The sequence below is a fragment of the Sciurus carolinensis genome, chromosome 4, assembly GCF_902686445.1.
Source record: "Sciurus carolinensis chromosome 4, mSciCar1.2, whole genome shotgun sequence".
NCBI classification, from domain to species: Eukaryota; Metazoa; Chordata; class Mammalia; order Rodentia; family Sciuridae; genus Sciurus; species Sciurus carolinensis.
This window is the reverse complement of record NC_062216.1, coordinates 120,657-136,180: the sequence shown is the minus strand read 5'-3', so window position 1 is coordinate 136,180 and position 15,524 is coordinate 120,657. Positions and strand designations below refer to the sequence as shown.

Here is a 15,524-nt window from a genome sequence, read left to right as displayed (position 1 = left end):
ACGGTCCACAGCCTGGCTGATGCCACCCCAACGGAATGTGCCGAGTGCTTCCCTAGGTTCATCTGGTCCTGGAGGACTCTCCTGGCACGGCCAACGCAGTTGTGAAAGTACGTTGCACGTGATATTTATTTATTTATTTTTATAACATATTCACAAGGATCAGTGTTCTGTCCTCCTCCCCTATGGATGGAAGATGGGAAACTGTCACTGTACACCCCAGAAGTATATTCTTGGTCATGTGTATCAGTTTAGCACAGAATATAGAGTTGAAAACCAAAAATCATTTTTGATTCAATTTATAAATATACAAAATTGCAAATTTTAAGAGGCTTAGAAGAAGTTTAAAAGGAAGGACAGAAATGATTTTCTTGGGTCCCTGACTCCTTCAGAGACAGAAAGGAACGATGATGTGTTCCTGCTGCACAGCCCCAGAGCGGCAGTTTTTCACATTCTTTCCAGTTCTTTCTGAAGCATAGGCCTCACAGGCCTGCCAGTCGTAGACCTGGTACGGCTTTTGGTCACGGAGAACACTTACCACCAGCTGAGCACAGAACGCATCGTGTGCACATCTGACGGGGACAGCAGGGTGGGGCTGCCTTTAGAATTTGAAGAGATCGATGAAGTGCTGTGGGGACACGGGCGTGAAGCAGCTGTCCGGGTCAGCTGCCGTGCAGGGGTGACCCGAGTCCTGCAGGGAGGGGAGCTGGGTTAGGATACCTGCCACCACCACCATTAGTCACAGCTGCAGAGAAGCCATCAGCACTTGGCAAAGGGGACCCTGACCTCACCCAGCGGTGCTGAGAACTGCCACAGCACCTGGTTGGTGGATTCCCGAGACCTTCAGGTGGAGCAGGACACCAGGGCTACTCCAAGTGTGAGGAGCTGCTGGTGCAGAGGCTGCTGGTCTCTCTGCCCCCTCCCGCCCCTGTCCTCCTGGTCCTTGCAGACCTTGCTGTTGGGATCCCTCCACTGGGCACAGGCCAGGGGAGTAGCTGGACTCTGCAAACCTGGACCTTCTATTCAGCAGGGATGGAGAGACCCCAGGGAGTGCTGCCCAATGCTGCCCACAGCCAAGGAGACAGAACTGTGGTTCAGAAGTGAAAAAAGAAAAGCAAGCCTGTGGAGAAGCTGATGTCCTCTCTGTAAGGTCACATGGGGCCAGCACTGGGCTCTCCAGCCCCCAGGACCCTGAGGCATGTTTTTATGGATGAGTCCACAGTTTTCCTGACAGCAGGAACCTGAGCAAGGCCATTGCCAGGCAGGGCGAGGAGAGGGCATGAGCAGCACAGTGGAGATAGGGCAGTACCTTCAGGAGCCAAGCGAGATGGTAGTCCTTAGCACGCAGAAAGGACCGCGGGAGGCAGTGGAGGGGAGAAGGAAAGACTGGTTAGATAGAGTTGTGTGGCCGTTCAGGTCTGTGCAGCTTATTCATGAAAATGAAAACATCAGGTCAACATGAAGTATAGGAAGACTGGCACCACCAGACACCCCAAATCCCATACAAGTGAAGACAGTCTTGGGACAAAGAGAGACACTTCCATTTCCTTTCAGTCTCTCAAATTGAAAACTCATGAGGCCTCTGTGATGATCTTCAAAACTGTTCACAAAGAAGCATAAAGCAAGGCTAGTATTTCAATATGCAAGGGTCTTTGGGAGAAAGTCCTTTATCCCTCTGTTTCCCTGAGGGTCTACTCCATGCTAAATAATGTGTCCTGCAGCTGTGCATTCAGCCTCTGCAGGGAGGATCGGCAAGCCTGCTGCTGCCCACAGGCTGCGAGCACTGTGCTCCTGGCCCAGCTGGAGAGTTCCCACATTCTCCCTGTCCATGAGTAGGGGTGGCTGGTCAGTCTGCTCAGGAGATGTTCCCCAGACTCTGGGTGCTAGACAGTTGGGCCTGTCTTGCCTTAGGCTTTGACCACAGCTCTGCTCCTGGAGCCCACAGGCATCTTGCCTAGTGTCCTGTCTCAGGAAACTTAAGCAGCACCTCTCTCACTGCCTAACCACAGAGCTAAGGAGAAAGTGTGTGTTTCTTCGTTAATTACTTAGCAGACAGGGAGAGCTCCAATATTCTCACAGATTCTCATAAGAGTGTTGACTGTTTTATACTGAGCTGAAAGCCTTCTAGCCCATAAATAGTATTCCCCATAAAAGTACCATTACTTCCAGCATTTCTATGAAATCAAGTAATAGGCTCAGGCTGTGTCCTCATGTTCTCAAGGGTGTGAGCGATTTACAGAAGCCCCCGAGCACTGCCCGGCTCACAGCGGGATGAGAGCTGCTCCGCGTGTCCTCTCCTTTCAGCCCAAGACACTGGCATGTTCCTTCATGCCCACGAACAGGGAGCGGGAACAGAGAAACACTCTCTCCTGGTCCCTGAGACCACCCAAGACGGAGGATGAATCTGGACACAATATGTTCCCTGCTCTCGAGAGCATTCTGGAGTAAAATTGTACTGCTTTCGATTTTGAGGACAAGGGAAGGCACACTCCAACACCAGACAGTAAACCTGAACTAACAGAACCTCCTACACTGTCCTTGCTGAGCCTCGGCAACTGCAGATGGCCGGCTTATCTCTGACGAAGTAAGTAAAGCCCTGTTAAACAACATGAGAGAAAAGCCCACTTACATTCTCCACTCAGCTGTGGATCATCCTAACAGGACAGAGTGTCATCCGTAGACTTTGAAATGAAAGCAGCTGTCTCTTTCCCAACAATCTAGAGCTTGCCTGTGACCCATATGATAATGTTTAGATAAATGTAAAACAAAAGGCCAGTCAGAGCAGGATCTGCAGCTGCCCTCAACTCAGAGAGGTCAGAAGCCAGACCCCTGTTCCGGGGAGAGGCCAATTCTCATCCAGTCCGGGGAGCAGCTGGGAGGGGCCCCTGGGCAGTGGGTGGGCAGTGGGTCGGGGCTGGCTGCACCTCAGCCATCAGCTTCCACAGTGTGAACGCCTTTTCCCCACTGAGGCCTCAAGATCAAACACCATCAAAAGCCAGGTACACCACAGAAATGCATCCCAGGGTGAAACATTAACGCATTAAGAAAACAAATCATGCCAAAGCAGGGGCCCCCAGGGCTGGTCCCTGCGTACAGAAAGCGTGTCACTGGAAAGTGGGAACTGTGTCTAAAACAACAGGAGGCAACAGGCCACGGGGTCCAGCTTTGCTCTCTGGACGCAGAAGATGCTGTAGATGAGTAGATGATGCTGCTGAGTCTTTCACCAAAGCCTTGCTGATAAGTAACGACCTTCCTGTTATGTTCTGACAAGCTAGAGAGGAAAGCAAAGGTGTATTCTGGAGCCCACGCTTCCTCTCACACTTGGCTCTCTCTAGGCTGGATGCTGAGGCACCGCCCCTGCTCTGTCCCACTCCTGTCACTGATGTCCATGGGGAGAGGACGTGGCACCTCAGTCTTCAGCAGGCTGACTGGACACAAGGTGTGCATTCTCACCCACACCTGTGCCCCTCCCAGTGCTGGTGAAACACACCCAGACAGCATTTTCCATTTTATTCTTACCTTTGCACTTAAAATTTGTTCTGCTGAATTCCAGCCCTCACACTCCAGGGGATTCTTAAATGATTACCTTCCAGAAGAGGATGCTGCAGTGCCGGCAAAACTGCAGTGTGTCTCCATACTGCTCCTTGGTCGGGTAATGCTTCTGAAGCGTGAAATACATCAACTTCCATTCCACGTGTCCTTTTTCTGAAAGGATCAAATGTCTACAAAACTAAACAAATAAAATTCAGTTCAGAATTGGCAGATAACTTCCAAAACAGAATATGAAGGATGAAACTATTTTTAAAAGGCAAATAATTGTTCATGCAACAATTATTTGAATTTAAACTTACTGGGATTATACCAATAAGGGACAAGTCAATGGTGAGATACCTGTATACTGATACCATGCAGCTGTGTGACGGGTTTGAAAACCCAGCACTGGCATGATGTCCACGATGCATAAAATAAGCAACTCCTGTCATCTGCCTGATAAGAGACTTGTATGCAGAGTACATGGAGAATACTCACACTCAGTACAAAGACAGCCCCATGGAAGAATGGGCAACAGGATGAAAAGATGTTTTTCTCAGAAGATACATAGTGCCTGTGTCCTCTTGAAGAGGTGCCCGACCAGCCAGGGACCTTGGGTGCAACCCCACTCACACACAGCCCAGGATGGCAGCAATTGCGGGAACCTCACACACTGCTGCTGGCAGTCAAGTGGTCAAGTGTGGCCACCATGGAAAGCCGCCAGGCGGTTTCCCCGAAGGTCAAACACAGCATGCCTGGCCAGCAGCCCCAGTCCTAGGGACATGCCCCAGAAAAAGGAGAGCATGACCACAGACCTGGAGGTAAGCAATTACAATAGCACAGGGTGGACACAAAGCCAGCATCCCCCACTGAGGAGTGGATGAACAACACCCCAGGTATCCACAGAGCGGACTGTCATTCAGCCTGGAGGGAAGGAAGCTCCAGTTCATAAAGCCAATGAGCTGAGGGCAAGAAGCCAGACGTCCAGGACAGGGACGTCTAGGGACAGAAAGCAGATGTGGGGGTGACGATGCTGCCCCCACACTGGTGGCAGGGACAGCCACACAAAGCAACAGCATTTCAAAGGTGGCAGGGACACTACCGAGAGATCTGGGTTGTGGGAAGAGAGGCAGCTCTGTGCCTGCAGAAACCCGGGGTGAGCCCGGGGCCGCGGCTCGTCGGGCCTGCCCTCTGTGCGCACCACAGTGCCCTCTGTGCGCTCTTACACATGAGAGCAATGCTTCACTGCATACTGGTGCTGGGACCTGCTCCTGGGGACTTTGCAAATTATGATGGAGTCAGTGAGGAAATCTGCTTCTTGTCACACCAGGGCAGCTTGAAAAGTAAAGGGAAGTCCTTAGAGGTCTGGCTGTAAACATCAGTTCTCGGAATAAATGCAAGCTTGGTCGCCTCCTCTCCTGCCAGCGTGGGGCCTAGCCATGCCCACGGGAGCAGCCAACTCACCAGCTTTCTGACCTGAATCCTGCACTCACCTCGGGAGGTCAAGTCAAGCCCGTTGGTCACTTGAGATGATTGGTCCAAGTTCATGTCTCTCGGTTCCCACCTTGCTTCCCACCTGTGCCCTCTTCACACATTTCTAATATGCCTGTGTGTTTTTCAGGGTCTCACTGTGACTAAGCCACACCTGGCCCTGCCCTGTGCGTGCCTGTGAAAGTGCATGTTCTGTCCCACACCTGCACACACCTAGTGCTCACTCTACTTAATCGGACTCTGGTGTCATCTGCCCTCCCGGGTGCAGGGTGAGGGAGGCTGAGGCTCTGCAGAGGCTCAGAAGCAGTACTGGTGAGGCCTGTCCACCCACAGGAAGGCCCTCTGCTGGCCATCCTGAACCACAAGTACGCGCCTGGGACTCTCCAGTGAGAGCCACAAATCGGGGCAGGAAGCTAGGCCTCCCAGAGCCGTGAGGCTTTTCCAGGACACACAGCTTGGTGAAAGGCAGAGCTGGAGATCATCTAGTCAAATGAGAGGGGCCCTCTTGTCACCAGCAGGTGGGACAGAGAATGGCTCTGGCTGTGATGCTTGTTTGTGGGTGATTTTCAGATAATGGTTCTTTTTGAATACGGAGAATACCAGCTTGATCATCCTGGTGCTCAGAAGTGGAGCCTTGGCCCTCCTCTCCAGGGGTCCAGGGCAGACCAGGGTGGGGAGGGGGCGCACCGGCTTCTGCAGCCAATGCGCCATGCACATGCTCACCTGCTTTTCAGCAAAATGGTACTGACACAGCTTCTTCCATAGCTGCCTGTCTTCGCTAAGCACGTACAGGGTGGGTGTCACCTGGCCCAGGGTGACAACGTCCCACCCATCTGAGAAGCGATGGAGGATGTTGCTCAGTGTGTGCAACGGCAGGTCGCTGAGGGTGAGGCCGTCGTTCACCTGCTGGAAGGAAACACGGACAGCACCTTGTGGAGGAGCAGCAGCTGTGCTCACAAAGCACAGCTGTGCTCACAAAGCACAGCTGTGCCTGGGAGACACCCAAGAAGGTGGAGGCACCGGCCCTCCTCGGATGGTGGGCCGCACCTGTGTGGTGAGCAGAGCCCGCATGGCGACCTGGGGCAGGGCTGGCACCTCAGGGAATCGCTCTGCTGGGAGGCTGCACATCAGCTGTGTCCACACTCAGCTGAGTTTCACTGTCCTTTCAGGGCATGCCTGGGAGATGGAGGCTCCAAGCAGGGCAAGTGCTGATGCCATCAGCATGTGCTTCAGGGGCAGTGTCTTCACAGCCCCCCCAGCTTTATTTTACCTATTGTTTAAAGTTTTACTTCTCCTCATTAAGGTGTAACTGACAAGCAACACTAACCCGTGTGTGGGGGTGCAGCCTGATGTCTGAGGCACAGGTGTGTGGTGGTGAGGCCGTGTCACATCACACAGCAGTGGGTCTCCACTGGATGCTGCAGTTAGCCACAGCCGCCTGCCATATGCTCCACTTCTATGCTCACCCTGCAAACCCAAGGTGCCCCCTTCTGGCTGCCAGCCTGTGTGAGCTCCCCCCTCCACACACACCTGCAAAGCCACATCCTCCCTTCAAGCAGCTTGAGCATAAGCATGTCACGCCTGTGCTTAAGGGGATGCAGGAAGGCAGAGGCAGGGACAGTGTGAGGCCTGTGTGCTGGGCTGGCTCAGCTCCCCTGAGGCTGAGCAGGCGCCTAGTGGGGTTTGGGCTCAGCTGTCGTGGGCTCTTTGGGCCTCGGTCCAGTTGTTCCCACCCCCTCCCCAGAAGCACCTCTTCCTAACGCCAGGTCCCAGCTGCTGTCCTGCCTGAGGTGGTGCCTGGGTCCGTGGTACGCTGGTTGTGCTTCCTGCTTCTCCCCCCACTGGTCACAGCCCTCTACTGTGAAGACAGCTGGCACTCTTCCCACAGTCCTGCATACGTGGACTCTGAGCATCTGGTTTTACAGAATGAATTAGCTTCAGGCTTGGTTCAGGAAGTCACTGGATCTCTGGGAGTGCAGTGAAGGGCAGGTGCCAACACACCATTCTTGCCATCGTCATCCTGTTCTTGCAGGGGACACCATGACCTGAGGTTCTGGACAGGACCATGAGGTTTGTTTCTGCCTTCTCTGCTGACGGGACCAGGAGGTGTCCACGGCAGAAGCTCCACCCTGGCTGTGGTCCCCCCGCATGGTGCCTGCAGGCTCCCAGCAAACATTCTTTGGACACAAGAATGGGTGAGCCACACTTGCTACTGGTGAGCCAAGTGCTTGTGGCTCAAGTGGCAGCCAGTCCCATCCCTCCTGTCCAGCATGGGCAGAGTCCCACAGGAGGCAGCATGCATAAGCTGACCCGAGTAGGGGTACTTCTTGAGTTTGTCCTTCTGGCCATGCCATCAAGGTTAAGGCACAAAGCAATGGACAGTCCTGGACCAGTGAAGTTCAGAGGTGAGGGGCAGCATAGCATCCATTTCTGGGGGTCCAGCGTGAGGACCCCACTGTGCCTACAAACATGTGGGCCATTTGCAGGTGAGGTAGGAAGGCCTCCTGGACACTGCTGTGGCAGACAGAGCCCTTTGCTGGCCAGACCTGGCTGACTGAGGAGCAAGGCCCTTTTGGTTGTGGGACGGTTTCATGCTGCAGTGAATGCCAACAACCCACCTCTGGAAACCCTACAGTCACAGTTCCCTATATGCAGCGGAGGACTGGCACGCACAACAGTGGCCTGGATGGAGCTTGCTGCCTCAGGGTCCTGAGAGATCCTGCCCCACACACAGGAAGGCCAGGGTACCAGCTTACTGTTTTCTCCCCTCTTGCCTGCCTCAGAGCCCACAGGCCTGTTCCCCAGCACCCCAGGAACCTGCACACCAGGTCTTGCATCAGCCCTCGTGTAGGTGCTGCCCAGGCCTCTGGGCTTGGAGACCTTGCTGGGAAAGGCTGGGGTCCAGACGAGCTCCCGGGAGCCAGTTCTGCAACACTGAGGAGCTGTGTGAACCGGCTGACCTCCGGGTGGCCTGAAGAGAGCGGCATAGTGATAAGCTGTCTAATGCTCCAGGTCAGTGCCGCCCTGAGACTGCCCGTGAGCCCCAGCCAGCGCACACCGCCTGGTGGCTTCTGTCACGGCCATGCTCCACACACCACCTTGCTCCTGAGATGCTGCGCTTGCTGCCACCCTCGACTGCATCGCTGTTGTGATGCCAGGCTGGCTGGGAGCACCCACCTGGAGCAGGCGCACAGCAGCTCCTGCGGGTGTGACCCAGTGAGGGACATGCCATACGTGTGTGTGCCACGTGGCCAGGGCCCTGGAGATAAAAGGAGACAGCGTGGAAGGTGCTGCCTCAGACGTGGCTGGAGAGGCAGTGTGCTGGTGTGAGAAGAGCAGAGAGGTCTGGTCTCCTGTGCACACCACTGTTCCAGCCCACGTCTTGCCCGGCTGGTGGCCATACACATTCCAGGGGGAGCTTCTGGTACCATCTGGCTATGGCAGCATCACTGCATCACTGCAGGGACGGTGACCACCCACCCCACGGTGTCACCCTGCTGGGTCCAGGGAAGCACTTGGAGGATTACGGTCATTTTTGGTTCTCTGTTTGCTTTTTTCTAGGGATAAGTCATAAAAATGAAGCTATTCATTTACAAAGGTAGACGATACTGAGATCCTTGGCGATACAAACACAGAATGATTGGCTTTAATTCTAGTCCTGGTGGCCCAGCTCTCTCGGCACCACCAGGTGGTGTGTCAGGTTGGGTCTGAGGGATGACGAGCAGCTGTCTGGACGCTGTGCAGTGGCACGCTCCCCTGAGGGGGAAGCGAGGCAAGCAGAGCACAGTGGCTCAGCGGTACAAGGACACAGGCAAGCATCTGTCCTGGGGTGAGACATCACTCAGTTCCATGGGTGATGATGTCTCACAGTGGAGGACCTTCTGATGACAAGGGACAGGTGTTGATCCCCACATGCACACATAAAACTAACCCAGGTTCTCCCCAGGGCTGCACACCTGTGACTCCCGGAAAGGACAAGGGGTTTCTCTAGTTCTCAGGAGCCTTTCAGCACCACACACAAGGCCACCCTTGCTTTTGGAGGTCCAGCACCAGACTTGTGGGGACATCGTCAGGGCATGGAGAGGAGAGGTGCCCTGGCTCTCGGGCCTCTGTGGCTCTTGGCTGTTCGTCCCACCCTCCCCCTTAAAACTGAAACAGACAAGCAGGAGGCAGCCAGCCGCCCTCCTCTGCAGCTCCTTGAACTAAGCAGTTTCAGCCCTGTTCAGCTCACATGGTGTGGTGTCTGCACCTGCAGCAAGTTTCTGACACAGGGAGAGCTTTCCCTGGTCTCAAATGCCATTTCCAGAAAGGTGAAAATCCTCCATCCCTTCTGACAATAGACATCACTCACCATGAGACAGGATGGGTGCAGGGTGTGCACACCACATGCATCCTCCGCTCTGGAAGTGTTGGGGGCATAGGAGGAGCACTTGGGGAGCGTGCTGGGAACGGGAAGCTATGCCAGAGCAAGAGCTGAGGGGACAGTCATCAGCGCCTGCCCTGTGTCACTGCTCCCACTCCTCAGGGCCTCGTCCTTGGCCACGTGGCAGCACAGTGGCCCAGCTGCCACTGCCCCTCCTCCCACCGTGCCAATACAACAAGGTGAGGAAGCCCACGGCAGGGTTGTCTCCCTCTCGCTCGCCACACTCCCTGCTCTCCTTGCTGTCTGCTGAACGCAGCCCTGTCACTGGAGCTGCCTTCTGTTCCCACTGATCCACATTCCAAGGTCTGCACAGCAGCTAGGCCCTGCCTGCATTTGCCAGCAGGCACAGAAAGGCTGCTTCCTGGCTTTTGCCGAGTTCCTGACTAAAAACCCTGGTTCACAGCACACAGAGGAGCTAGAACTGGGCTAGAACACAGGGCTCAGGGACCGAGCGTGTGGAGAACCACATGTCAGGTGCAAGCCTCAGACACAACTCACCTGTGCACAGGGATGGAGATGGTGCAGAGCTTTCAACACTGGCTGTCCCACGTACAAGAAAGGGAGCACAGTGCAGTGTCTGTGATCAGCGTGCCTGAGCTCTTACCACCGTGGCCGTCAGGTCCCTGACGGCAACATCAGGCTCACCCCCGACACTCACTGTGGTTTCTCTAAACCCCGAATGCAAGCAAATGACCACAAGTCAAGGCTTTCCAGATCACCTGAAAATAAGGCCCTTCCCAGGGACACAGATGCAGTGGTAGCAGATGATCATCACCCTGACAAAGGAAAATATGGAGTACCACATTTGTGCCACCAAGGCCACAACTTACACCCTGAGGGTGGACATCCAGTAAATTCCTGCTCATGGTATCACTAGAGATAAGTAGATCTTTTCCTTGTTATTAGAATAAAAAGTATCAAAAACGACTAGATTTGCCTCACACATGACATGCACACATGTACACACACACACACACACACACACACACAGAGAAAAAGGACAGCAAGAAGCAGTAACCAGATTACTTGCAATACAATTAAGCCTTAATTTACTGAATGCTATTTTAGACTGGACCAGTCCTTTAAAAATAAAATAATTTACCATCCAGGACTCCATAGGATCAGCCCTGTTCAATGATTATCATTCCAATAATAATAATAGTCATTATTCCATTCACTATATGCCACTGAACGGTCTTTTGGTCCTATCCTGTTTTAAAACAATTCCATTAATGTTTGCACAAGGATAAGTTTCAAAAGCCTCATTTATGTTTGGAAGAGGTAATGGCTTTTGTAGTATGAAAACAGTAATAATTCTTAGGCTAAGAAATTCATATCTAAAAAGTCAAGAAAGCAAACCTATTGACAGTAGCTAAAATAAATGAATAATAAAACACCTACCAGCAAATTTAACCAAGGGGAGGACGACCTTCATGAGGAAACTTAAGAAGTTTCTCTCATCTGATGATGAGAGAAATGGAAGTGGCATGAAAAAAATGAAAAGTTATCACATGGTCATGGGCTGGGAGAATCGAAATGTTAAAATATTCGCACCATCCAAACCACCTACTGACTCGACACAGTTCCAAATGGGAAGAACCACTCCTAAAGTCACTCGAAACCTTAAAAGTCCTGAATAGCAGTGATCCTGAGCAGAGAGCATGAGGCTGAGGCATTGTTCCACCTGGTCTCGAGACCATGCAAAACAGCAGCAACCAAACATCGTCAGTGGAGGACCCAACACACAATCAGAACAGAGAACCCAGAAGCCAGCGTTGGAGTCCACAGCCAGCGAGCTCTGACAAAGGCAGCATGAGTACACACTGAACAAGGGATCCTCTTCAATGAACCACGCTGACAGACCGTGCTGCACACGGAGAATGGTGTGTAGGTCCCTCAAACCTCAGACAGATTTACCACAGATGCAGCCACTCCACCACTGGCTACACAGCCAAAGGAACGCAAGCCCACGAGGGGGAATGTCCACTGCAAAAGCCATGATACGCATCAACGTTGGTGCCCACTGATGAATGAATAAAGAAAATGTGGTGCATACACAGTGGGATACTGTTCAGCCCCAAAGAGAATGGCATCCTGCCATTTGCAGCAAAATGGACAGAACTAGAACATAATTAAGTGAAATTAGAAGGACAAGTACCACATATTTTCATTTGTGGAAGCGAACGCTGATCCACAGAAGAGAGGAACAGTGGTTGCCAGCAAGCAGGATAGGTGGGGAGGAGGATGGAGAAGGAAGGTCACAGGTCCTGATGCTGCTGGACAGGAGGGTAACTGCTCATGCTCTGTGGCACTGGAGGTTAATGATGATTGACAATACTTAATTGAATATTTCAAAGCAGATAGCAGAGAGGATTCTGAGTGTTTCCAACCCAAAGAAATGGCATTGTTTACCCTGACATGGTTGCACTGTACACATTGAAGCACCACACTGTACAGATAAGTACATAGTTACTACATGTCAATTAAAAAATATTTAAAAGAAGAAAGACATTCATACCTTAGTCATCTGAAGATTCTGTAGTTGTTGTTGCCAGTTAAGGACAGTTTCTAAGCGGCAAATCCAAATGTTGATGTTGCCCACCAACACTGACTTCCCTACCCCTCTAATAAGGGTGCAGAGGGTAGAGCTCAGATCCTGCAGGAGGTTCTTGATTAGGCGAGGGTTCTGGTGGTCACACAGCACTGGAACAGGAAAACAAAGCTACTGGCTAATGCAATGAACCACCACTTTACACTGGTCTAGCCTCACGCCCAGCTGTCCGCTGACCCATTCGCCTGATGGAAGACCGAGGTGCTGCATACGCATGAACCCTGAAGACCCTGTGTGGAGTAAATGCCAGTCTCACAAGGACAAAGATGGTGCACTTCCACTTCCAGGAAGTACCAGCAATCGGAATCACAGATAGAATACAGGGTGTGGGTGTCAGGGGCTGGGGAGGAGGAAGAGGAATTAGTGTTCCATGTGATCAGAGTTCAACTGGGCAGTGAAGATGGTCTCGAGATGGACGGTAGTGATGCACACAATGCTGCTGAACAGTACACTTCACATGTTACCGTGGTAAATGTCAGGTGTATTTTACCATGATAAATAAAAACATGTGTAATTTTACTATTACAACCCAAAGTGGCTTCATTGTTGAAATATCACAAGTACAATGAGATTTTTAAGACCTTTGACATTTCATCAGCAAATCTTCGGCTGGAACTACAATTTTGCCTTTCAAATGGTCAGTATACACTTTCTTTGTACTTATCATAAAGGGGATATTTTAAAATGGCTTGTATATATTGTCATAAAGTCGATATGTGCACTAAGCTAATAGAGTGAAATTTAAAGTTCCCTCTACTGACTGCTGCTAATTAAAAAAGGCAAGCTCATTAAATTAAAAAGAAAATTATTACAGAATTATTGGCTTGTGTGATGCCCAAGTCCTGCTGCTCGAGGAGCCACTCAGCCAAGTGAATGGTGGCTGGCTGACCACAAGAAGGCACGGCGGCTCTAGACCTGGGGGCTGGTGCTCTCCTGTGTCAAAACAGACTTCAGTAAGGGAACCAGCAGCCCACGGAGCTCTGGGACTACGGGGACAGTCCACCTTCCTGTCGACGTTGTCATGGTGTCTATATTATTGTTTTTCACTACATAAATATGGGGAAAAGATAAGAGAAAAATCCCCTCTTGCCCTAAATTTCTAATTAGGATACAAATTACTGGAAACCCCAGTGATGGTCTTACCCTTTTGAACAATTTTATCCAGAATGTTGAAGTAATTCTTCTGTGCGACACCACTTAATGAAGTTAACTGGGATTTTGCAATCAGCTGCAACAGCTAAAGAAGAGAGGGAAAAGAAGCTAAGCATTCTGATCCATGCGACATGGAACACAAACATGGTGACGTGGCACAGTGCAGAAGGGAGACACCGGGACTAAGCTCCGGGCCGGGCCCGGGGCAGTCTGCGTCCAAGGAGGAAACAGCTACTGCCTGCCCAACCCCAGGAGCACTCCAGCAGACTGCTGTGCAGAGCGCCCCCTGCTCTCCAGGCCTGTGCAGGCTCTCAACAAGGCTAGTGGTGCAGTGTGTGTGCCTGCCCTCATCAGACCCTCTCTGGTGCTATTTCACACCCAGACGCTGCTGTCTGCTGACCACACGGTCAGAAAGTCAACAGCACCCCCCTCTGGAAACTGAAAGGCATAAGCTACACCACGTTCCAGCTCTTTCAGCAGCACTGGCAGAACATGAAGGGCCCCAGGGTAAGGGACCACGTGGGATCTGCTAGGCCCAGTCCTCATTCTGAGGCATGGAGAATGCACAGGTCCACCCTGCCTGCTCCTGGCCTCACAGCACCCTCCCCGACACTGGCATCACGGGCTGAGCTTCCCTCTGCACGTCTCCTCCACTTCCTGTCTGTTGGTATGAGCCCACTGCCCTGCCCCAAGAGTTTCTGCGTTCTGGTGTGCTGCTTCTGCGCAGCCTGGAGTTGCTGTGCTTTCTGATCCTATCTGGAAACCTCTGGCCACATCAGCCTATCTTTACTGAAGCAACATGGGTTTGGCCTTAATTGTATGACACGTTTTTGTTTGGGACCTTTTAAAGAAAGTCCCTGTTTTCCTTTAGAACTTAAGGAAGTTTGCATATCCATCCCAGAGTTTTCTTTTGTAGTTTAACCCAGCATGCTTCTCCCACCATCCTGAACCTCGACAGCACATCTCAGTCCCAGGGTAAAGCTGCCATTCTCTTGTCCCTCCCCCTTGTCCTCCTGCCCTCTCCCTGCCGCGTGCTGCAAGCTGCACCACCTCTTCACTGCCAGGGTCTAGGACTCTAGTCCCACACCCTAGTCCATGTGTTCTCCTTCCCACCACAGTTTGTGCACTGGGCCACTGCTGACATCCATTTCTGTTGCCACTGCTTCCTGAGCCACCTCTTGATTGGCTGAAGTTAGTTTCCTCAAAAATGCTCATGGTTGCCAAGGTCTGGGCTAAAAAAGGAGCCGTGACAATTTCAGACAGATCATTCTACAGTCTTCTAGAGGAAATTCCTGAGGCACACAACTTATGAAGACTGAATCACCAAGAAACAGAAAACCTGCACAGACCAACAGCAACAAGCCTGAGCAAGGAATAAAATCCCTGTCACAGAAAAGTTCAGGACTACATGGCTCCACTGCTGACTTCTGCCAAGCATTTGAAAAACTATTTCCACTTCTTCTCAGATTACCCCAAGGAGGAGAGGAATTATTCTAAACGCATTCTATGAGGCCAGTACGACGCTGGTGCCAAAACCAGACTAGGACACAACAGACCACCACCAGCCAGCAACCTGGGGATAAAGGCCCACAGAACCCTAGCAACTAGGGCCAGAGCACATCAAGATGGCTTGCCCCAAGGTCAGGAAGGCAGTCAGTAAGCATGCACACTCACCAAAGACAAAATCCACACAGAAGACAGAGCATCCAATGAAGTCAGCACCTTTCAAGATAAACGCCCTCGACACATGAGGGACGGAAGAACATAGCATACACCCACAGCTACCAGCATCCTGGAGGGGAAGCTGAGAGCTCTTGAGCCTAGATGGGACCAGATGCCCACTGTGCACTGTCAGTTAACACCGTCCTGTAAATCACATAGCCAGGGAATCCCAAATGGACCAGAGGAAGTCGAACTGTCACTGTTGTCAGATGACAAGATCTCACTTCCCAAATACTACTAGAGGCTAAGGAACTGAACAGACACTTCACAGAAGAAGAAATACAACTGATCAACAAATATATGAAAAAATGTTCATCATCTCTAGTAATTAGAGAAATGCAAATCAATATTCCATCTCACTCCAGTCAGAATGGCAATTATCAAGAACACAAGTAACAATAAATGTTGGCAAGTATGTGGGGAAATAGGTACACTCATACATTGCTGGTGGGACTGCAGATTGGTGCAGACACTCTGGAAAGCAGTACGGAGATTCCTCAGAAAACTTGGAATAGAACCACCATTTTGACCCACCTATCCCACTCCTCGGTTTATACCCAAAGACTTTAAATTCAGTATGCTACAGTCACCCAGCCA

At 51.6% G+C, this 15,524-nt stretch overlaps 1 protein-coding gene across 9 annotated transcripts in view; it reads right to left on the bottom strand.

Moving 5' to 3' along the window:
* Positions 1–280: 280 nt before the first annotated feature.
* Positions 281–15,524, bottom strand: part of Fbxo25 (F-box protein 25) — a 49,609-nt gene continuing 34,365 nt past the window's right edge. For 4 of the 9 annotated variants that reach the window (XM_047550313.1, XM_047550312.1, XM_047550315.1 and 1 more), the window contains exons 6-11: positions 13,197–13,290; positions 11,961–12,145; positions 5,743–5,925; positions 3,584–3,727; positions 1,307–1,333; positions 281–688 (exon numbers count right to left, since the gene is read on the bottom strand). In XM_047550313.1, the coding sequence (XP_047406269.1) occupies positions 599–688; positions 1,307–1,333; positions 3,584–3,727; positions 5,743–5,925; positions 11,961–12,145; positions 13,197–13,290 (723 nt within the window). In that variant the 3' untranslated portion in view covers positions 281–598. Of the gene's footprint in view, positions 689–1,306; positions 3,269–3,583; positions 3,728–5,742; positions 5,926–11,960; positions 12,146–13,196; positions 13,291–15,524 lie in introns of all 9 variants that reach the window. The other 5 variants (XM_047550317.1, XM_047550319.1, XR_007108380.1 and 2 more) reach the window with 4 other exon arrangements.